Source organism: Haliotis asinina, chromosome 2, assembly GCF_037392515.1.
Source record: "Haliotis asinina isolate JCU_RB_2024 chromosome 2, JCU_Hal_asi_v2, whole genome shotgun sequence".
In the NCBI taxonomy this organism is placed as follows: domain Eukaryota; kingdom Metazoa; phylum Mollusca; class Gastropoda; order Lepetellida; family Haliotidae; genus Haliotis; species Haliotis asinina.
The window spans coordinates 17266156-17289123 of NC_090281.1; the positions used below are offsets into that span (position 1 = coordinate 17266156).

Genomic DNA, 22968 nt, shown 5'->3' on the forward strand with positions numbered 1-22968 from the left:
TCTGAACGAAAACTATGAATTTTTTTGTAGTGAAGACGTTTTTTTTCACATGGATCTGACTTCACATTACCGTGATCAGAATTATTGAATTATGATGAAGTGTGATGGTGTAGTTAGTTCATTTCCGTTTTTCTTTAATTATATAATAGTGTTAAGAAAGGTAGAAACGCGCGTACATATACTATACAGGGGCGGATACAGCTTTTTGAGAAAGGGGGATGCACACTATTGAGAAGGGGGTGGGGTGGGGGAATGAGGGTTCGGGGTTGCACACTTCATTTTCACGAGAGTTTCAATAGTCATTTAAGAAACTTCCAGGACACTCCTGCACCCCTACCCTCCTCTGAATCCGCCGACAACCTCTGACGTAATTGTAATCTCTAGTGTAGTTTTCTGGACATGTAGAGTCTGTGCGTGATACGGGAAATGGGACCATACTATCATATTTTTAAAAAGGCTACATTGAAGATTTCGTTTGCGGAGCCATGGGGGTTCACTGCCTCCCCCATCCATTCCCGCAACTACGAACTACAACCGAAAAAGACGTCTTTTGTTTTAGGTCGAAGATAATTTGTTTCACATGTTTCACATGTAAGGCCTATATGTCTATATGTTAATGTGTAGTGTTTTAAACCTTACTAAAGAATACATTCCTCTTTTCAGGAAAACGCAAACTAATTGTGGTGAAAGTTATCGTTGATATTCCCAGATTTCTCTAACTGATGGCATGTGCAGTAAAAATACAAACACGCCGGTAAAGATCGTCGGACAGACATGTCTTCGTGTATTTATGAGGCACTCTGTCTTTTGTCGTCCGTTTTCTGAGTGAGTGTGAGTTTGGTTTTACGCCGCTTTTAGCAATATTCCAGCGATATCACAGCGGGGGACACCAGAAAATGGGCCTCACACATTGTATCCATGTGGGGAATCGAACCCGGGTCTTCGGCGTGACGAGAGAACGCTTTAACCACTAGACTACCCCAACACCCCCCCCGTTTTCTGATGTGGAGGGTTCGGTCAGAGATTCAGTCTTGATAAGTAAAACAGCGGAAGACTTGACTTGTGGTAAATTAACCGGTTTGTCCGCCTCATAGTCCATTAAATTATATTAGAGGCGGTTGGGTAGCCAAGTGGTTAAAGGGTTCGATCGCCATGCCGAAGACCCGGGGTCGAATCCCCACCTTTGTACAATGTGTGATGCCCATTTCTAGTGTTCCCTTCCATGATGTTACTGGCATATAGCTAAAGGCAGCGTAAAACCCACTCACTCACTCACTCACTCACTCACTCACCCACCCACCCACCCACCCACCCACTCACTCACTCACTCACTGGCATAACCATCAATAACTGTACTGGTAGTTGTGTTGGAGGTTAATTGCCGTTGTGTGATGGCAATATTGATGTGGCGTTAAACAACGTTAAATCATAGTAAACATTTATTACATCGTGGACACATGCGTCCAAATCTCAAAGAACACTGTCTCATTTAATATGGCCGAAATACCCGAGACAGAGGGTTGTCATGTCTCAGTTTGCAACAATCCGCATTTTTAATGTTATCAGGACTACGGTTTAAATGAAAAATAACTATTTTCAGTCACTCTAGTAAACTGGTACACTTTTGACCGTGGTGTCATTGGCTGATGTCGTAGTAGTATCATACATGTATTAACACTTTATTTATTCATGGCGCTCAAGTTTGAGGCATTGCTGACACTTAGCTTCTGTATATTGATACTTTTGATAGAAACAAGTAACTCCTTTTGATGATTTCTCTTTAAATTGAAATGGATCCAAAATGGGAAATGAAATCTTGACTGTCTCATTAAGGACTTTGTATTGGAGAAAGGGCTGGGAAAGGGAAATAAGGTAAAGGACTGTGAGATAACAAGCTCCTGGCACAGATGTTACGACCCAGGGGCCCCTTTCACAAAACTCTCGTAAGCCTAAGGTCTCGTAACTTTTCTCATAGCATTTCCACCTCCTATGTTATGGTATAGGAGTTACGAATGCTACGAGAAAAGTTACGAGACCTTAGGCTTACGAGAGTTTTGTGAAAGGGGCCCCAGGCTAGTTATTCTAGAATAGATAGCGTTTTCACGCAGAAATATACAGTTCCAGTTTATTCATATTTGGTACAGTGATTGGAGTAAAGATATTTTTTTCATTATGGTAAAATCTTGTCAAATTACAATTACAAATTGACAGAATTGTTCACGCAATATGAATTTTGATCCACTTTCGTTTCCTTATTCCCATTTATACACTTGAAAGACCAGGTGCCCTACTTCCGGCAAGAATAGTCTCCCCTGGGTTGCATTTGTTTGTTGATCCTTTTTTAGCTCGGAGGAAGATTACCTTCTCCGTTCTCTCAAGTTTCATCCAATAGAAGGTAAAACTCTTTCAGTGTTTTTCAAATGCCGACGTTGTTTGTTGTAGTAGAATTTTTATGATGAGATTTGTTATGGAAGCGCGTGAATGCACACCTTTGTAAATTAGAAGATTCACAATCATGAAGCCCTTGTAAAATATCATGTTTACATGTTTCTGCTTTTGTGAATTTGGTGCTCCTGAAGCACAGGGTCACAGTTCATACGGCTTGCAGTGAATTCGTAGACCAAACTGGTTCGTAGACGTGTATATCCGGGGGATTCGAAGACGAATGGAGCGGTGGATTCGTAGACGTTAGTAAATGATGTTAGTAAATGTTAGTTTGGTGTTATTATTAATTATGACATTAGTGTAAACGAAAAGTGTGGTGAAATAAAACAATATATTAGGTAAGTATGATCGGTGTTTAAAAAAACAAAACAACATGATTATCAGCATGAAAATAATAATCTCTTGAGTTTTCTGAAATCAAAAACAAACTACATAATAGGTAAGTATGATCAACATTCAACTACGGAAACAAGCCCAGAAGTAGCAGTGGAGAAGAAGGATAGAGTGGGTTGGTCACACACAGTATTTCACAATCAAAACAACTCACTACAGAAACTGATCAACATTCAACTATACATACACAAGCCCAGAAGTAGCACTGGAGAAGGTGGGTGGGTCATCGCCAAAGTAATCAACAAAACGCAATGAAAACAAGTCACTAGTTCCTAATTAACATTCACAACAACTAAGTGCAACCGAATGGCTTCGATGAGTAAACAGTGAAAACTGTTTAACAATTATTTTCTTATTTGCGGAATTCGCCGACAAACATATAGGTATACCTATACAAACAGTTATGGAATATAGAGCTCAAGATGGCAAAAATAAATCATTCATCTTATTGTTATTGTACATAAATATATTAACTTATCTCTCTTGTTCATAAATACATCATCAAATAATCATCATCACAACGAATTTTGTATATAAATCTAAACACATTTACATAAAGAGGAGATACAGGATAAAATTCGTTGCTTCTTCAATCACACTTTTCATGTAATCAGCTGTTCCAAATTTCATATCGCTGAAAGAGAGCATATCTTTGTATCACTGAAAACAAAACACAAAATCTTCACAATACATAAGCCTAGTGGTTTATCAAAGTTAATATGCTTGAAGAATAATATTATTCAATTGTATAAATACGTCTACGAAATCACTGTCTACGAAACAGTCTGGGTTACTAAATCACCGCGTCTACGAACTGGTTCAGTCTACGAAAACACGGTCTCCCGTCTATGATCAACATCATATTTTCATTAGTTCCTCCAACAACTGTGTACTTATTTTGCATTTATAATATCAGTGTGCCGTGTGTTTGATGGTTTGGCTTTGTCGTGTATCCCAGTGACAGAAGTTTGGTTTTCAATGATCCAAGGCAAAAGTGTAATTTTTATCTGTAATGTCATTCGAAGTTCTTATTTTACTAACCTTGAGTGATAAAGTATATATTCATCTGTTTCAACCAAATTATGATGTGTTTCTTACAAATATAGTGTTGATAACATCATATTGCAGAAACGGTTGCCCCTCTCCACATATGTCGATTTTGTATGGGTTTTTAAAAATGAGCCATACTTATAGCTCTGCATTGAAAGGGAGTGTTTTGATCACATGGCTTCCAATTTATATTTTACCTGTCACTATCAGATGACTAATCTTTCTGAATTTTTGCTTACTGTTTTAAAAGGGCAATTGATTTTGTATCTGAAGTGGTATTAATCATCTCGGGTAAATAAAATTGATGTTTATTTTCTTTTTATATAACTATCTTGCAGATTTGTCAATAAGATTGCTCGCAACAGTGATTGGGCATCCGCCCTACCAATGACACTCTTTGTGCACTTAGTCCCCCAATATAGCACAAGCAAAGCCATTGTCAAAAAATCACCAGAACATTGAATTCAGCTCGCTTTGGGATACTAATTTCATATTTGGAATAAACTAGTTATATCATGCTTTGTCATTTCCAATTTCCGTGTTTATTCTTTGTTTCATTCAGGTTTGGAAAACTACTACTAATGATATGTACATTTATACTGTGCAAACTCCATTCACAAAGTGAATTATCATAGTGCTAACAATCAAAGCAGGTATATTATTGCCCCAGATAACTCAAGCTGTTGGGTGCTAGAAGTTATATTCACATGACTTATCCAATCGGATACCCATTTTCTGCTGAGTGAACAGAGGCTATTTTGAATAAACTCACTTGCTTAAGGCGAGGCCACATGTGTCATGTGCTTTGTTGTGGGGCAGGATTGAAGTCATAGAAACTTTTAGGAGTCAAGTTGCCAGTCACAGATCCGAGCACTGTTCGTGTCTATCATTGCTTAACTTCACCTGATTGTGACCTGGACTTTATGCACAGGACCATATTTGAAAATGAATAATCTGTTAATTATTAGTGAGATTCACTGATTCATGTGAATCATCAGTGAGCTGTTTCTTGTGCTTTAAATACAGATGAAACTTTAGCAACAGTTAGAATATTCAATGTAAGTCTTTCCTAACATTTCTTCACAATTTAATGATTTGACTTAACCATAATTACCCGACCATGGGATAAGAAGCTGGTATTTAGAAACTCGTATGATGAAGAACATTTTTTATTTGATAGATGTCTTTATTGCAATAGGTGCAACATTTTGATGTAGATGTTGACACCATATCAAGCAAGTGAAATGTTATTTATATTGATAGAACTTGGTGATAAGGAGAACATACATATCTGTTCAACAAATATAAACAAACCAGATGCCAATAGTTGACAGGATATTAGGTCATTGCTGTATTCTCACAACATATTAAATGAAGTCTTAGGGAGCCAATCATTACCCTGCCATATACCCGAATCCAAGGTATCACGAATGGCATTATTGCGAGTTATGACTATATTAGATGGCTAAGAGACATGTGATGTGGAACATGCTTCTTTGCCAACTGCCGATGTATATGATTTTGTATGGATACATTCCTTGAACAAGATAACTGCCAGATTTTATTTAGGTGTGTCAGATTTTACATGGCCTCCATGCTGTAACGGCATTATGCAAGTGTATCAGCATCTATGTGTGTTCCATGATCAAATCAAGAAAACATAATTTTATGATGCTGCAGTCAGTTTTGATTCATCCATATCTACCATTGCAAGGAATTTCTACATTTGGATGTTTGAAAAGTGTCTCAACTTTGGAAATTAGGAAAGGTAAATATTTTCATAACAAAAGTAGTGTGAGCAAAGTGGTCTTACAGGAATATTCCAAATATCAAGGAAGTAATATTCTAGAAATATTATCACTGATAATGGAAGGGAACACCAGAAATGGAGCATTGTAAACATTTTGGGTTCAGTATGAAGCATATACTTTAATCATATATATATATTATGAATCTACGTTGAATGAGCTTTCAGAAAATACTAAATGTAAGTTTCTGAAAAATATATACATAGGTGAAACTCTCTGTTGAATATCATAAATTTTTGCTCAAATTTTGCACATTTTTGTCATTTTGTGACAATTTAATTTCCTCTTTTTATGCTTTCATTCACGTCATCCAATAACTTGACCATCAGTCAACAATTGTAGCAAATTGTGTTTAATTATTTTTATAAATAACACTTTTAGACACGTTTTTGTGTGACATGCACAATTTCTCTCTCTGTGATCAGGCAGTCACGCGTATGAGTGACCCTTTTTCAGGTAGTCACTTGTACACATAACGGGAGACCGTCTCGCATACATGTTACGTCCTCTACTGTTAATGAAAAGGCTTCCCTGCGGACCCCCAAACTAAGGTCAAAGAAGAAAATATTTGTTTCCCCCAAAACATGACATTATATAGCTTCTATTTGACAATTACTCTGCAAAGTAGTAAATTTTATGAGTTTTTGTCTTTTCCAAGTAGTTGATGTTTGTATGGGGAATCTTGTTTATTACCATGAGATATGGCGCTTGGGATTTGTTTATGAGTTGTTCTAAAAGGGGAGATTTCATTAAGTTTTTTGTGCAGATTTTTTAAAAGAGCTTTTGCGTTCTTATATTCTCTGTTGGCCATGGCTGTGGGATGGACTGAGTGGGGCCATCACTGTTGGCAACTTCCTTTCATTCTTTATCATGGTGAAGAGCTGGCTTCAAATCGGTCTTCAGTAACCCATCCTTGATGTAAGAGGTGTCTAACAGTAACAGTCACTTTGCATCAAGCATGCTGAGTTGGTTGATGCATTATTGTATCCCAGTTGCGTAGATCGATGCTCAAGTGGTTGATCACTGGATTGTCTGGTCTAGACTCAATTATTTACAGACCATTGCCATGTAGGTGGAATATTGGTCAGTTTGGTGTTGAACAAACATATGAAAGGCATTGTTTATTCTTTACAGAGCTGCTATTTGGACTGGTTTATAGAAACCTGTTTCGTTACACGAACAAGCTCATACACACTCACACACACAGATTTCCCAGGTAGGTACAATCAGCAGTGCCCATTTCTTGTGTCGTTCAACATGATTGTTGGAACATTGTGAAAATTCATTCACTCACTAACTCACTCACTCACTCACCCACGCACCCACACACCCACTCACTCACTCACTCACTCACTTGTTAATTTGGTAGCTAATCGGTGTTACTCTGGTTGCTGTTTCATCAGTTTCTTGGACAAAGGAACCCCGTTTCTCAAACATTCACCTCTGAAACATATATGTGGTTTGGTGACTTTCATTGACTCAATTGCTCACTCACAAGACATAATTCAGGAAGCCAAACTTTATTAAACTGTCAAACATGGTTTGATTGTGGTCATTTCATTTCTAAACCTACAGGGGTGGGGAGGTAGTCTAATGGGGAGGTCACCCCGAAGACCCAGGTTCAATTGCCTAAATGGGCACCATGTGTTGAGCTCCTTTCTGGTGTTACCAGTATTGATATTGATATTTGCTGGAATATTGCTAAAAGTGATGTAAAACTACACTCACTCACTCACTCACTCACTCACTCACTTGACCAACATATTTAGATGATAAATGATGATGGTAACTTGAGATTCCAAGACATCAGGATTTGTCTGTGATGAGCAAGACGATCATGTTATGGCTGTTTAGATATGTATGCTGTAGAAAAACCTGATGTTAAGCCTGTTTGACTGCCATCTAGTTTGAGTCATGCAGATAATTTTGGATGGTCTCCTTTTAACTGCATGGGCACGGTTGTGTCAAGAGTGATGTGTGTCTGGCAGATAAGGGATGGTCAGTCTTGCGTTGATCTTATAAACTAATAATATAATATAAATGACTTTGTGATCATGGTGATAGGTGCTTGATGCTATGAACTACAACTAGTCTCTATCTAGACTACAATCTAGGCTACAATCTAGACTTGCCACATTATCTTGTGTGGGCTGTCTTGGAAATATTTGCTTCAGGGTCCGTGTGACAGACTAAGAAAACTACAGCTCAACACTGACTTGAGTGAGAGGCATATTTGGATGTGAGCCAAATACTTCTTACAAAAGCACTGTTAATATGTTGCTCATAATTTGATTATGAATGATCATTTATGAAGAGATAAATAGGTTTTACTTTAAGCAAGATATGTTATTATATATTTATGTATGTTTTGAGGCGCAAGCTAAGAGTCAGACTGAGTGTGAGTATGTGACTTTAGTTTTACTCCGCTTTTAGCAATAACCCATCATGGCAGGGGTCAGCAGAAGTGGGCTTCACACATTGCACCCATGTTGGGTATCAAACCCGGACCTTCAGCATGTCAAGCTTTAACCACTAAGAAATATTTGATTTCAGTTTGGTTAGTGAAAGAAAATTATGAAATATGACCTCTTTCCGATGATGAGTCTCTACATGACATAACAATTTCACGAGCAAGGAGCTTGTCTGTCTCAGATAGATGAGCTTTCTGAAAGTGTGAGGCACAGGCAGTGTTATTGCCATGAAGGCTTTGTGTATGAATCTGTGGGCAGATGTTGGTGTGTTCAAATTACCTAGTGTCGATGAAACTGAAGTTCATTTCACAATAAATGGCAAGTTTCAATGGATCCGGGGATTTCCGCCAATTTTATGTCAAACTGATCAATTCTGTGAATCATCTGAATCCCCATTCATTGACACAATATTAGATGAAAACCTGTTTTCCTGTTGCCATCCCTGTGGTATAACCATCAATAATGGTATTGGTTTTGTTTCATTACATTAATAACACCGGATAAACATAACTGTGCTATATTCAGTGTTAGCCACTGACAGCCTGTCACATGAGAAGTCACTTGCCTAGATAATGCTGGTCTTGTTTAGCACACATGTTTCATACAGGTTAGACTGTAATTTTATGCTCCATTTTGTTAGAATTCAAATATCAAATGATCAAATGTATCACATATTTTTTGTGAGTTGAAATTATTAGGAATAAAGAAATGTAATGGTGTTTGAGTCTCCTACACTACATGGATTGGATACACTTTCTAATCATTTGCTGTTTGCGAGTGATTTTACAAGGTAGGGGTAGAAACAATAATGTAAAATAAATATGGTATTATATGTTTAGGTTCATATGATCTATCCAGTATAGCATATTTTTTTATTCAAAGTTTGCAGCAAATGTCAGCAAAATTCCCAAATCAAAGACTATTTGAATTCATGATGTAGTAACTTTAGCCATGTTGATGCATCACAAGGATTGTGTAGATCAATGCTTATTATCTTAATCACTGGATTGTCTGGTCCAGACTTGATTATTTAAGCAAAAAATTCCATTTCATGTACTAGAGATTTATGAAAATATAGTAGTAAGAGTTTTGGCCTTGTAGATATATGTTAATCACTGATAACTAAAAGGAACGTTTGAGGTTAGAATTTGTCGCATCGATAGCAATGCTGTTGAAACATTGTTAAAGGTAAAACATTCAGAACAAGCAGCACAGGTATTTGTATGATTTACCTGGAATACCAGATACACTTGTATGTGATGGACAAACATTGACCATGAAATACATATATCCTTGGATGGACCCACAGTCAGTTTTGTAGGCATCTGTTCATGAGTTGGTATCAGTGAGTTACAGGAAAACAAGGTCTATTACTTTTGATGATTATTTTAACACATGTTAGGGTATGTATAGTCTTATAGTTGTTGTGTTTAGTGTCATCAAGTGATGTACAGTATACATTAGAGCTTACTGAGGCTTTATACACTTATGAACACCTTACTGAATCAGATCTTATTACTAATACCATTCATCTAGTTATTCATTTGTTTACATGTGTTTATCTTGTTTAAACATGCTTGGAGATATTAGCCTATATAATCCTGAGTAATAACATAGACATTCTGCACGGAATGTCCGTTAAATTGCATCCTGTTCGTAGGTGTAGATGATCCGATAGTCAAATGTTTAACAGACACGTATGTGTGAGGGAGCTTGATAACTATATCTAAACATCAAACCAAGATTCCCCTAGTGTCACATTTAAGCTAACCCCTTGTGGGCCTCATTTACTTCCACCTTTGATGCAAGTTGCTCATCCAGTGATCAAGGTGGAAATATTCCTGCAACAAGTTCTGCTGGTAGGCCAGCCTGGCAGGTGCTTGTTTGGGTGTCAGATGTTTGTGTCAGAGCCTGGCGACTCCCTGGAGATGGGGGTATAAATATCCATCCAGGGGGGATCTGAGTCACTGCAGTCAGGCTCACACTTTCCAGTTTCTCTCCAGACAACGTCGCCATTGGACAAGTCCTGTTTCAGTGAAAGTGTATTTCAAGTGGAATATCTGTATTTATACAATAGCCATCCTTACTTACTTTTCTTTTCTTTCAAGTGGTTGCTATAATTTCAATTCAGTCATCTCGGACATTTTTGTTTAATAATAACATCAATGTCTCTGATTCGCCACGTGCCGATATCCTGGGATGTGCCAAGCTCCTGGAACAGACATGGCTGGAACATGGACTATTTTAATCCAGAACGCCAACTTAGCATGCTGGATAGGGAAATGAGAGACATGAACCTTCGATCAGGATTCCGTGATATGAACATGACCTCTGACAGTCGCATCTCCAACCTCCGGTCTGATTTTGACCACTGGACGCCATATGCGAGGTCATCGTCATCAATTGTACCCAGCATGCCGATGATGACTATGCCATCTTTTGATGGCGATTTCCAGTATTCCTTGCGACATATGGATAGAGAGATGAAGAGAATGACAGAAGAAATGAACAGAATGTTTTCGCATTGTCAGCACCTTGTTCCAGTCGACTCCCAACCTGAGACCTGGAGAACTCGGGAGAACTTCCTAATGGAAAACCCAATTGTGCATGATCAGTTTGGAGGCAAGAAATTTCAGCTTCAGTTCGATGTCCGCCAGTTTAAACCTGAAGAAATAATAGTGAAGACAGCTGACAAACAGCTCTCCGTACATGCTCGCCATGAGGAAAAGGGAAACGATAAGTCTGTGTTTCGTGAATATCACCGACAGTTCACACTTCCAACCAACATAAACCCAGAGTCTCTGGTGTCCAAACTGAACAGAGATGGACTCTTGACAATTGAGGCACCCCTACCTGCTTTGGAAGAATCACCTAAACTCATTCCCATCGAGCACAATTAATCCCGAAGTGTTGACAGAACATGTTATTGAACTGGACCAAGATGCTGTATCTTTTTCGAACAGTATATCTCATTTACTTATATATTGTGAAATATTGGGATCTGGACTGATGAAATCCATTCAGGTAGAGGATTGCAGTATCTGTGAGTTTTCTAGTCATTTCTTATACGTAATTATATAATAATGATATTTATTCAGTCATTTGTAATATTCTATGTAAATATTCCAGCTAAATGCATTTACCTGTTGAACATGATAATGTTCTAAAACTGATTATGGTGCTATTTGGGTCAAGTTCGTTGACAGACAGTACAGCTGTGTAGTGTTTGAGGGGAATGTATACCATATTCAACCTCATTAATGTCCATTTATAGTTACATCTACTACCTGAACCTCTGTTTCCTTGTGTCTTGTATAAATGGACACTTAGTGACTGGAAGATACATCGCCACTATGTCAGCCACACTATAACTAATGTAAGCTAATTATTTATACACATAGAAGCATATAAGGGAGCTCATGAAAATACGAGTGTTCCTTTATATATTTCCAGAATTTCACCCACAGTGCAATACATACCTTGTGAAGCAACATGGAAAAGAATAAGGGAAGACTTGTGCTTTCAAGTGTTTTCTTAATCGTTTCCATGAGTATATGTTCAGTATATGTTTTTATTGATATTGCCATGTCGTATTATATATACATGTATGTACACATATTTCTTGTACAGGTTACGTCTCTGACAATATAAATGGTATGTGCTATATGGTTGATATTTTATTCCCTGTTCGGTCCTGCAGAATACTCTACATGTAAATACTGTGGCAGAGTCAAATGGTCGTGGTTGATATGTCAGTGAAAATACTGCTGAGTTGGTTGTAACTTGTATATTTGTATTTTCTTATATCAAATAAAATATTTCATCGGGGTTTTTTTTTGTTTGTATTTATCCTGCAAGTCTTTGGTTATTTAGTGACCACAAATGTGGTTATTAGTCAGTCTGATCTTGACCTTGGTTGACTTTCTCCTGTTGCAGCCTGCTGTTATGTCACAATGCACTCACTCACTCACTCACTCACTCACTCACTCACTCACTCACTCACTCACTCACTCACTCACTCACTCACTCACTCACTCACTCACTCACTCACTCACTCACTCACTCACTCACTCACTCACTGTGGTGGCTGAGTGGCTGCCTGGAGAGCGGAAGGTTGTTAGTTTGATCCCTGCATCAAAAGAAGTTAAAACATGGTACTTGTTGGTCCCTGCCTGGCGTTCAGCATTAACATGTACAACAAGGATTAGATGACTTTGAGTGAATGTGGGCCAGATCAAGCATGCACATTGTCACATTGAGTGAAACATTCTGAAGTGTGATGTTAAACCCCATTTCACCACACTCACTATTCTATTTCATCTTGTTCATCGTAATGGTAGAAGTGAACCTAACTTCTCAAATATTCACCTTTACAACATCTTTCTGTGATGAATAAATGTGATGTTTGTAAACACTGGATGGGATGGAGATCCTTCCGTCTGAGGGGGTGACTCAACCAGGCATCTGACTCGCAGAAGGTTATTTGTGGAAGGAATGCCCAGATTATAGTGACGTGGTCTAAACTTACATTTTATTATTTTTAGCATTCACATGATTCATGGCAGAAAATGTTCAGGTGATCTGCTGGAGAGGTAATGGGTCTTTAAGTGTAATCAGTCATAATTATTTTTACGGGAATGTGGGTGTAGGATGTTGATTGGTGTATGTTGTTACTGGATGTAGGCAAATGGTGGCTATAGGATATTATTGATGTAGGTTATTAGTGTGTGTAAGTTATTGGTGGGTGTAGGTTATTGGTATGTGGGGGTTATTGTTTGTGCAGGTTATTTGTGGATGTAGGTTATGGGTGCATGTGGGTTATTGTTGGTGCAGGTTATTTGTGAATGTAGGTTATGGGTGTATGTGGGGGTTATTGGGATGTGGGGATTATTGGTGGCTATAGGTTACAGGTATGTGTGGGTTATTGCTGGGAGAGGGTTATTTGTGTGTTGTTTGTGTCGGTTATTGGTGTATCGGGTTATTGTTAGGCATGGGTTGGTGGTGGGTATAGGTTATTTGTGTGTGTGTGTGGGGTATTGGTGGGTGTAAGTTATTGGTGTGTGTGGGTTATGCGTGTGTGTAGGGTATTGGTTTGAGTGGGTTATTGGTTTGTGTAGGTTATTGGTGTGGGGGGTTATTGGTGGGTGTGGGTAGGTGGTGGGTGTAGGTTATTGGTGTGTGTGTGGGTGTTATTGGTGGGTGTGTTATTGGTATGTGTGTGTTATTGGTGGGTGTAGGTTATTGGTGCATGTGGGGTTATTGGTGTGTGTAGGTTATTGGTCTGTGTGGGTTGGTGGTGGTGTGGGTTTTGTGCATGTTAGCTATTGGTGGGTTTGGGTCACTGTGTTTAACTGTGTTTGAAACTAGGTAAGTGATGGATGAAGGTCATTGCAATATACATGTATATTCCTTTGCTGTGTAATAAGAAATATATATTGTTATAAAACAAATGTCATATATTGCCAGGTCTGTGTTACCAGTATCAGTGTTCTTACAGTCTCTGTCATCCTCTATCTGTACAGATGTAATTAATGAAAACATCTCTCCCATCACAATCTCCTTGATCATGATGGACTGTGAAACCTTGCTTTGATCTGCGTCAAGCCTGTGGAAGGGCTGTCTGGGAACACCTAGTCATGACTGGTTTAACAACAATTGCTGGATGGCATTTCATCTCCAGGGTAAATTCACTCACCCTTAGTGGCTGATTTTAAGACGCCCATCCAGTGTGAATTTTTAATGGAGATGTTTCCTATTGGTCAAGAATTCAAACATTCCTTGTTTGTATTGCAAAGTTTACTGGTCATATCATGTTTATAAGGAGGTTTACATGTTGGTGGCCTGTTGTCCTGTGCATAGAGCTCAGGACACAGATCAGTTGAAGTTAAACTCAGACAGTCCTTAGATGGGTGACTGTGCTTGGCATCTTGACTCCTGAGACCTTCTATGACTTCAGTCCAGTCTCAAAATGAAGCACATGTGATGCATGTGGTATCACCTTAGGCAAGTGAGTTTGTTAAAAAATGTTTCTATTCAGCAAAGATGGGTACTTGGGTGGATAATTTAAAGTCTTGTGACTATAACCTTCTAGCACCTAACAGGCAGCTTGGGTTATCTGGGGTAATAGTCAGATTCTCATTATGTGCCATGAGCAATCACTTGGTGTTTGGAGACTGTGTGCTATGGAATATGACTTATTATTTATTATTATCAATGATACAATAATTTTTTGCAACTGATACAGTTAGATGCATTTTATGTAGTGATGCCATCAATCCATCAATAGTTTTTTAATGCTATTGGGATTCTGGAGCAGAATGGGTCTGTGGCCTTTGTTGAAAACTGATCATTAGAAAAATTTCCATACTTAGTTGTTTCTAGCCTGTTGTGATTAAACTATTAATGCTGAATGAAAGTTATACATTTTGAAGCTATCATCAAATAACATTCTTCAGTATGTAGCAAAACATAGGTAGAAAAAAACCCATTGTATCCATGTAGGGAATCAAGTCTTCACATGACGAGCCAATACTTTAACCACTAGGCTACGCCACCACCCCTGATAGGATAGAACCAGTTGTAGAGGATCATTCATCCTAGCGATAACACAGTTACCGCCATCATGTTTGCTGGCTGCAGTGACCTATGGAGTCTCCCCGTGGTAGTGTCATACTGTTGATGGTGTTGTAAATAGGATAGTAAAAGTTTATGAACTAATTAACAGCATTTTTGACATAAACTAGACATCCAGGGGATGTTTTATTGTGTGAGAGCTGTGCAGGGATTGTATTTTCAGCAATATCAAACAGCATTAACGCCCTGGTGTAACTCCTAGAGGAACATTCTCAGTTAATGCAGTGCATTGCTGTGACTCCTCTATTGACTGAGCTGGAGTTCAGGACGAGACCTCACATGCCACTGCTTCAGGTTACACACATTTGAGGCACTCAGGGCATTGCAATAGTTCAGGTCCTATTCATAAATAAGTAAGTGATTATGGTTTTATGCCACTTAGAGCAATATTCCAGCAATATCTGATTATCATGGAAAGGGACACCTGAAATGGGCTTTACCCATATGGGATATTGAACCCGGGTCTTTGACATGATGAGTGAATGCTTTACCCACTTGGCTACCATACATCCACATTTCATGAATAAATTCACGATGACATTAAAATTTCGTTTAGAAGATTTCAACAACATCTATCTTGATTGGGTATCAACTTAAACTCATGCATACATAGATATGGATGTGTTTATCAGTTTGTCTATTGGCGGTGGGGTAGTCTAGTTACCAAAGTGTTGATTCCTCCCTCCAAAGGTCAGGGTTCGATTCTCAACATGGGTACAGTGTGTAGGGCGAGCATGTGCGTGTGCATGTGCGAGTGTGCATAGGTAAGTGCATGTGTGCTTGCATGTGTGTCTGATATTTATTTAGCTGCTTTCAGCTCTATAAGTCATTATGACGGCAACCTGTAATTGTGAAAGGGTGAAGACACAGCGAGCAATATGCACACAATTTACACATTGTATGGATGGCACCTGAACAACTCTGTCCACTTGCTAATAGTCTTCCTTGGTTGTTATACATGGTGCTTTGTTAGAGGTTATTTGCAATACATCAGTTTAATCCTGTTTAGTAGCCTAATGCTAATTGTTTTTCAACATATGTCATATTTGGGATTTAACTTTCTTAGTAAAGTACAAATTCTAGTTCTGTTTTGGTTGAGTCCCATCCGGGATTTGAACCGGCACCCTCAGAGTCAGGTACCCAATCGCCAGCACACAAAGTCAGCCACCTAGCCATCTCAGCCTCCACGACTTCCATATGTTGGCATGACATATGTTGCATTTGACCATTTTCTAAAGTGGCATTGTGTAATCATAGATAATTGTTTTTGTTTCACACGTCAGAAAGCCGAATGTGTGAAAAGATTCTGTGAAATCCAATTAGAAGCAGAGTTCTAGAAAGTAGAGATTTATGCATTCTATCACACAGGCTCTAAAACAAATATATCCCCCAAATCCAAAAAGTCTAGACCATGTCAAGACTAGATGTCCATGGTTTTAGGAAATGAATGTCTCTGGCTCCTTTTAAATATATTTTATGATGACTTTTTATGATTTATTATTTCTTGTGTATAAGTTGTTCATTTCAAAGACAAGACATTAGCATCCCATTTTTTTTTCTGATTAATGTTAATGTAATTATTCTGTTTATATATACAACTACTATTTGTCAGTATATGTCATTACATTCACAATAGATGTAAAATTTACTCACAGGAAGGTTAGGGTAATATTTACCATGAAATTAGCTTTTGGCTGTTGAGCTCATGTTTGTATGTGAATGTTCGTTGTATCTAAGAGTTTAATTTTAGTTACAAGATTCATTCAAGTGTGGTATGCTAAAACAACAAAATTCTGATTAATCGAAAATAATTATTTTTACAGTTGATGAAAATTTGCAATTGATAAACTTGTAATCCTTCTCTCGATCAATTTTCAGTTATCTTCAGTCTTCATAACTTCAAAAAATGTTAGTTTAACTTTTCTGTTGCAGGTGAATGTGTGATGTCAGAAGATGGGGGAGAGTCCCTTGGATGTACCCGATGACCCTGGACAAGGAGCAGATGACTGTCGTCTCTGGATTGGCAACCTGGACTCGAGACTGACAGAGTAAGCCACAGTTACTTGATTTGATCTTCACATGGGCCTGTAGGCTTTTGTATGTGTCTTCCAGAGGTGGGCTGGTAAATACTAGGTTACGGTGACAGCGTGGTTACCTCCCTTGCTAAAAGTATCATTTGTGAAGCCCATTTGTGTCATACATCAGCCTGTAAGGTAGCCTGGTTGGTAAAGTGTTCATGTCCCCAAAGTTCTGGGTTTGATTCAACATGGGCACAATATGTGAAGCTCATTTCTGGCTGACACTAAAATAAGACTCATACATGGCTTCTGTCAAGATGGATAATGTTGTTATCAGACATACTTCTCAAGAGTCTAATTTAGGTCATTCAACATTATTTTGCGGTCGTTTTTTTCTTTTCATTATGTATAATGTGCAATTTCTGAACATAGCTCATGTTTAATAATTTGATTACCAAAGGGGTGTTTTCATTACATATGGGAATGGTGAGGTAGCCTAGTGGATACGGTGTTTGCTTGGCATAGAACCTAACTCAGTAATCATTATATATGGTAATTCCAAGGATAGGCTACACATATTGTGCTTGTGGAACCATGTGAAGTGTGTTAAAATCTCTCTGGTGTATCTCCTATTATCTCCCATGGTTCAACAGTCACCAGGCATGCAAGGTGATTCTACACTCTGACTGGTCTGGTGTTCAGATGTGAATTTGTTGTAATGTCTGTCATGAAATCGTATAGTGATATCTTTCCATGTAATTGACTAATATGTTTTGAAAAGAAAGGATTGCAACCCCCTGCACCAACCCTGTTTAAAACGGACCAACCAGAATTCTTGTGTGACCCTTGATAGCTATTATTTGTGTCGTTGAAGGTTCACTCTGCTGAAAGTAGTCCAGCGTTTTGGTGAGCTCGAAAAGTTTGACTTCCTGTATAACAAGGCCGGACCAGAGATTGGAAAGCCACGGGGCTACTGCTTCGTCAGTTATCAAAACAGACAGGTAATGGTGGACAGAATCACCCAGATGCTTGTTCTCATTGTTCAACTCCGACATCCATGTCTTTTACTGAATTTAACAAAGGAGAATAATCCTTTTTATCAAGTTACAACAAAGTGTTTATTTATCAGTGGCCAGTGAGAAAATTACTCCACCAGAAAATCTTGTTTTCAAAAACTGAAAATTGAATTCTGTGCTTGTCTTAAGGTCATGTAAAATATCAACATTATTCATGTTTGAAAAACTATTAGCAGTATGCTTAGAGTGGTTTTATGCATGTTACCATGATAACACCTCAGATACTTTCTTTTCTAAAGTATCCACCTTTTGGCTTAGATTCAAGAAAATCGCCATAACAGGGAAATATAAAAATATAAAAATATAAACCGTGAAGTCAGTAAGTAGTCGATCCAGTGATTGACATCTTAAGCATCCATGAAAATTGGACACATAATGTATGATCAAACATATCTGGACAATGACCACTCAATGCATGCCAAGGTCACATCAAATATCAAGGTCATTTGTGCTTTGACAATTACTGAGGAGTATCCACAGGTGCTTGCAAATCAGTGACTAGATCCCGAAACCTGACCCCAATATGACACCAGACATTTGGTCATCAGTTACAAGAAGCATAGGTTGTGGTGGACCTATTACTTTATGGTGATTGCTCGTCTTTCTTTGAGGTAGACCGCATTGGGCATGTCCTTTGTTAGGAAAGTGATTTCAATTATCTGAACTGGAAGTGCTAATATCTCTGATTCGTGTAATTACTCATTGGGATCTTACAGCATGAAAAAGCTCTGTGGTCACCATGGTAACTAAACACATGGAAAGTACACTTTCAAAGTTTTTGCATAAATTTGAACCGAATTTAGTATTCATGATGCATATTTATGGTGGGAAAAGTTCTTTTCTGTTTCTGTCCTGATCCAAACTCAACATGTGTTTCAGAATGCTGAGAAGGCCTTAAAAGCGCTGAATGGCAAACTGGCCTTATCCAAAAAATTGATAGTTCGCTGGGCACATCAGGAAAAGCAGGTTTGTCTTCGTCAGTTTCACATCCTTCCATTGTCGTTTTGCATAGCAGCTTCACATGGTGGTTTCACATAGTAAATGTCTTGTGCAGTCAGATGCTGAGTAGAGGTGTGATGATATAGAAAATTTTCAATACAATACGTATCATGATATCTTGGAATGATACAATTCGATTCGATGCACTTCATGATATGCTATTTTGGTTATTTTCTTTAAAAACATATAGTTTTGTATCAAGTATCTGTGTAAATTTTCACATAACCGTCAATTTCTGGTGGAAATTAACAATTTTAAGGTCAGCATTACGTATCACGATGCGAATAAAAATATCAATTTATTCATCGTCTGATAAAGTCTCACGATTATCGATACAGTGATATATCATCACAGCTCTAATGCTGAGTGTAGGAAAAAGAGAAGGAACATGATACCACTAGTTTTAATGGACATGAAGAGATTGTTTCCATCCAAACAATTTTTTTGGTTTTCTTTTGCTTTTAAATGTCAGGGTTATACATGTCAAGTTTCTTGCAAACTCAGTTGTGATCAATGGACTGACTGCCATGTTGATATTAGAACAGCAGCTGGTTTGTAGCTGTAATGAAGCTGATTGAGTAGCATAACAGATCACATTGACAAATGAAATTCCAGGTGGGATAATTTGAGATTGCAAAACCAATGGGAATGGGATGAATAACAAGCCTTGGAGAAATGGATGAAGCACATAGTGAGTGAGGGAGTTGGAATTTATGCCACATTTAGCAATATTTGAGCAATATGGAGGGGACACCAGAAATGGGATTCACATGTTGTGCCTATGTGGGGAATGGAATCCGGGCCTTGGGCATGACAAGCGACCAATGGGCTACCTCAATGCCTCTCTATGCACATAGAAATAATGTAACTGAAATACATTTCAAAGAAGTATTTACTCTGAGAAGGCGCTTGTGTGGATCATGTATCAAATGGAGGTGGTCCATTAGCCTAGTGCCCACTCGTCATACCACAGACATGGGTACAATGTGTGAAACTCTTGCCTTGACATTGCTGGTGTAAAACTAAACTCACTCACTCCCTCATGTATAAATGACCTATTACCTGCATAACTGTGCTTTTTTTCGTCCACGTTCACATCCCTTCTGTGGCATACTAAAAGATGCTCAATGATGGAACTTGTTGTCACTCAGGTTGTCACTTGGCATTTATGGGATTGTATACTGTGTTAGCCATGTTAAACTCTGGAACAGTCGCCCAGTGGGCATTTTGGTCTGACTGCAACTCACACACATGTATGAAAGCTCCATTTCTTCTCCTCCTATATTAGGCTGACATGTGCTGTGTGGCTGAAGTATTGATCAAGGTGGTTTGGCTGTCTGTAACATGTCCTTGAGCAAACATGTACTTATGACGACTATGTTACTCTTCCAGAAAACTGACTTAAATGCAAAGCTCCCTGAGAAGACTCTTCCAGCTGACAGGTATGTTTGCTGAAAAGGTCTCTTTGAAATCAAGTGTTTTATTCTGATACAATATGGCTCCATTTAAATATCTTAAATCCTGGTCAGGTGACCTTTCTAACAGCCAATCAGAATCCAAATTCTCAAGTTCTTGATATAAGCTAATAAAAGAAGCTTTTAATAATGCTTGTATATGTGCAGAAAAGGTGTTGTTCAAATCAAGTTTTATTCTGATAGTGATACAGTATGTCTCCATAGTAGCTACTTCATTCTGATTTGATGGCTTGGTCCATGCCTTGCTCGCTGTTGATTGGTCAATGAATTTGTATATGTGTGTAACTTAGTACAAACAGCAGGGAAGGTATAGAAACAAGAGCTGGCAAATTACATTGTTGCAGTTTCCTGTGCAAAGTATGAAATTTGTAAAAGTATAATTTTAAAACTGATCATCAGTTTGGATGGGTTGATTGAAATGTGAATGATTTGAAAACATTAGGTTCATTGCAGCTAGACTGACATTCTTAAGTGATCTCTGCAATGTTGTCATGGTTTAATGAATTATGATATCTAATTGGATATCACAGAAGATATCACATGCTTAAGGTTATCTGACCAGGGCATCCTTTCACAAAGCACTAAGGTGATCGTAAGTCACTATGGTAACCTTAATGCAATGTTAAAGAATGGGAGTTAAGGTTAACCTTCTTAAAGGCTGCTTCTTGTAAAGATCCAATGAACTTGTTGTTCCTCTGCCCAATGACATCACAATTTGATTTGATCAATAATGTTTATTGTAAGTCATTGGTATTTATGCAGATAATATTTTAATACAAATCTTAACAAAAATAGCTGAAAGTGCCCCACTTTGTTCTTTACGCTGTTGATTACAAGTCTAGATTTGGGAAACTTGACTGAACAAAGTTAAGGCGCTTAGTTGGTAAATCAGATTGGTAAATAGTTACTTTCTGCAGTCAGTCATTGTGGTTAATAATAGATTTCTCTGTTTGCAGTGTTGATGTGAAGATACATGCCATTGAAGCCAAGCTAGAAGAAATGGCAAAAACACAAAAGGACTTCACAATATCCAACAAAGTGGAAGCGCCCCCTGGGAGCAGTAAGCTGAGCATTGCAAACCCGGAAAACATTCGTAATCAGACTGTGTTGAAACCCAAACCCTATTACAGAAAACACAGGAGATGACTCTGTGATTGCCCAATCAGATTCAGTGTTTGTGAGGCAGCAGTATACAATGTATACGTTATTGCTGTTGTGGTGTGATACAAAGACATTTGTCAGTTTAGTGGGCATCAGTGGAGATTGCAACTGGAGGATGTTCTTGTTGGCCATTGGAGAAGATTACTGTTTGTCGTTGCAGGAGTCTGTGGTCTTATGACAGGAGGGTGCTGTATTTGGTCAAAGGATACTCCGGTTTGCCTTTGGAGGATATTCCTGTTCGTGGTCGTAGAAGCCTGTGGTCTTGTGACGGAGGAGAGTGCTGTATTAATGGCGTCATACTCCTGTTTACAAATGGAGATTCTTGTTTGCAGATGCAGGAGATTCCAGTTTGATGTTGGAGAAGTCTGTTTATGACTGGAAGACAGTGCTGTATTTGGTAAAAGGATACTTCTGTTTGTCGATGGTGTTAGAGGCTAGAGAAGTCTGTTTGTGACTGGAGGAGAGTGCCCTATTTGGTCAAAGTATATTCTAGTTCGTGTATGGAGGAAATTCCTGTTTGCCTATGGAGAAGATACCTGTTTGTCAACAAGTAAATACTGTTTGTGGATGAAATAGGTTCCTGTATGTGGTCATGAGGTTCTCGTGATTGAAGAAATGTGATAGGATTTAATAATAAATGTGGAAAGAGATTTACTTGTTGGTTGTTGATACACCAATACTATTACTAGAACATCTTCTGTGTCTGGCTCAGAAACATCAGTGCTTCATTTCCAATCCAGTTATGGGTATTTGCAAAACAACATTTCATCATAGTGAGTGAGTTTGGTTTCACGCCATTTGTAGCAGTATTCCAGCAATATCATGGCAGGGGAACACAAGGGATTCAGATAGTGTACCCATGTGGAGAACAGAACACAGGTCTTCTGCATGACAAGTGGACACAAGGCTACTCCCACTGCCCCCCCTTGGGACAACTAACAAAATAATATCGATGATAATTTTGGCTCATCCTACTACCAAGAGATGTTAGATTAGGTTATTCTCAAGCAGGAAAGTCCTCTTTCTGTGTACTAACATCTGACGATTTGTTCCACTGTCTATCTAGGTTCTGGTGCAAATATGTAACAAAATGTAGCCTAACTTCTCTCATATCCACTTATGAATATTGTTATTCCTAAGAACAAATGCATCAATAAGATTTTGGTTATCAGACAATTTACTCCCAGATTGGATTCAGTCCCTGTAGTTTGAATCCAGTCATCAGACAGACAACACCCAGGCTAGATCAACTCTCCATCATTTAAATCCATTCATCATACAATCCACACCCCGACTGGACACAGTTTTCGCCATCTGAATCCAGTCATCAGACAATCCACACCCAGATTGAACCCAGTGCCTGTAGTTTGAATCCAGGCATCATAAAATCCTCATCCAGACTGCACACAGTTTTCATCGTCTGAATCAAGGAGTCTTAC

At 38.4% G+C, this 22968-nt stretch overlaps 2 protein-coding genes across 2 annotated transcripts; both read left to right on the top strand.

Annotated features, from left to right (window-relative positions):
• Positions 1-1860: 1860 nt before the first annotated feature.
• LOC137273329 (probable RNA-binding protein 18) lies at positions 1861-22179 on the top strand. The gene is made up of 6 exons (XM_067805920.1): positions 1861-2395; positions 16733-16848; positions 17693-17819; positions 18774-18860; positions 20286-20335; positions 21325-22179. Exons 2-6 carry the CDS (start codon positions 16754-16756, stop codon positions 21512-21514), a joined length of 549 nt encoding a protein of 182 aa, XP_067662021.1. The 5' UTR covers positions 1861-2395; positions 16733-16753; the 3' UTR covers positions 21515-22179.
• On the top strand, positions 10132-11995 carry LOC137272301 (alpha-crystallin B chain-like). Its single transcript, XM_067804664.1, has one exon. The coding sequence runs from the start codon at positions 10333-10335 to the stop codon at positions 11065-11067; it is 735 nt and encodes a 244-aa protein (XP_067660765.1). The 5' UTR covers positions 10132-10332; the 3' UTR covers positions 11068-11995.
• Positions 22180-22968: the final 789 nt, after the last annotated feature.

Excerpts from the sequence above, each read along its gene's own strand:
- LOC137272301 (XM_067804664.1), top strand. The coding sequence starts at position 10,333 with ATGTCTCTGATTCGCCACGTGCCGATATCCTGGGATGTGCCAAGCTCC.
- LOC137273329 (XM_067805920.1), top strand. The coding sequence starts at position 16,754 with ATGGGGGAGAGTCCCTTGGATGTACCCGATGACCCTGGACAAGGAGCA. Across the intron at positions 16,849-17,692 it reads CTGGACTCGAGACTGACAGA|GTTCACTCTGCTGAAAGTAG; the intron begins GTAAGCCACAGT and ends GTGTCGTTGAAG. Across the intron at positions 17,820-18,773 it reads TCAGTTATCAAAACAGACAG|AATGCTGAGAAGGCCTTAAA; the intron begins GTAATGGTGGAC and ends CATGTGTTTCAG.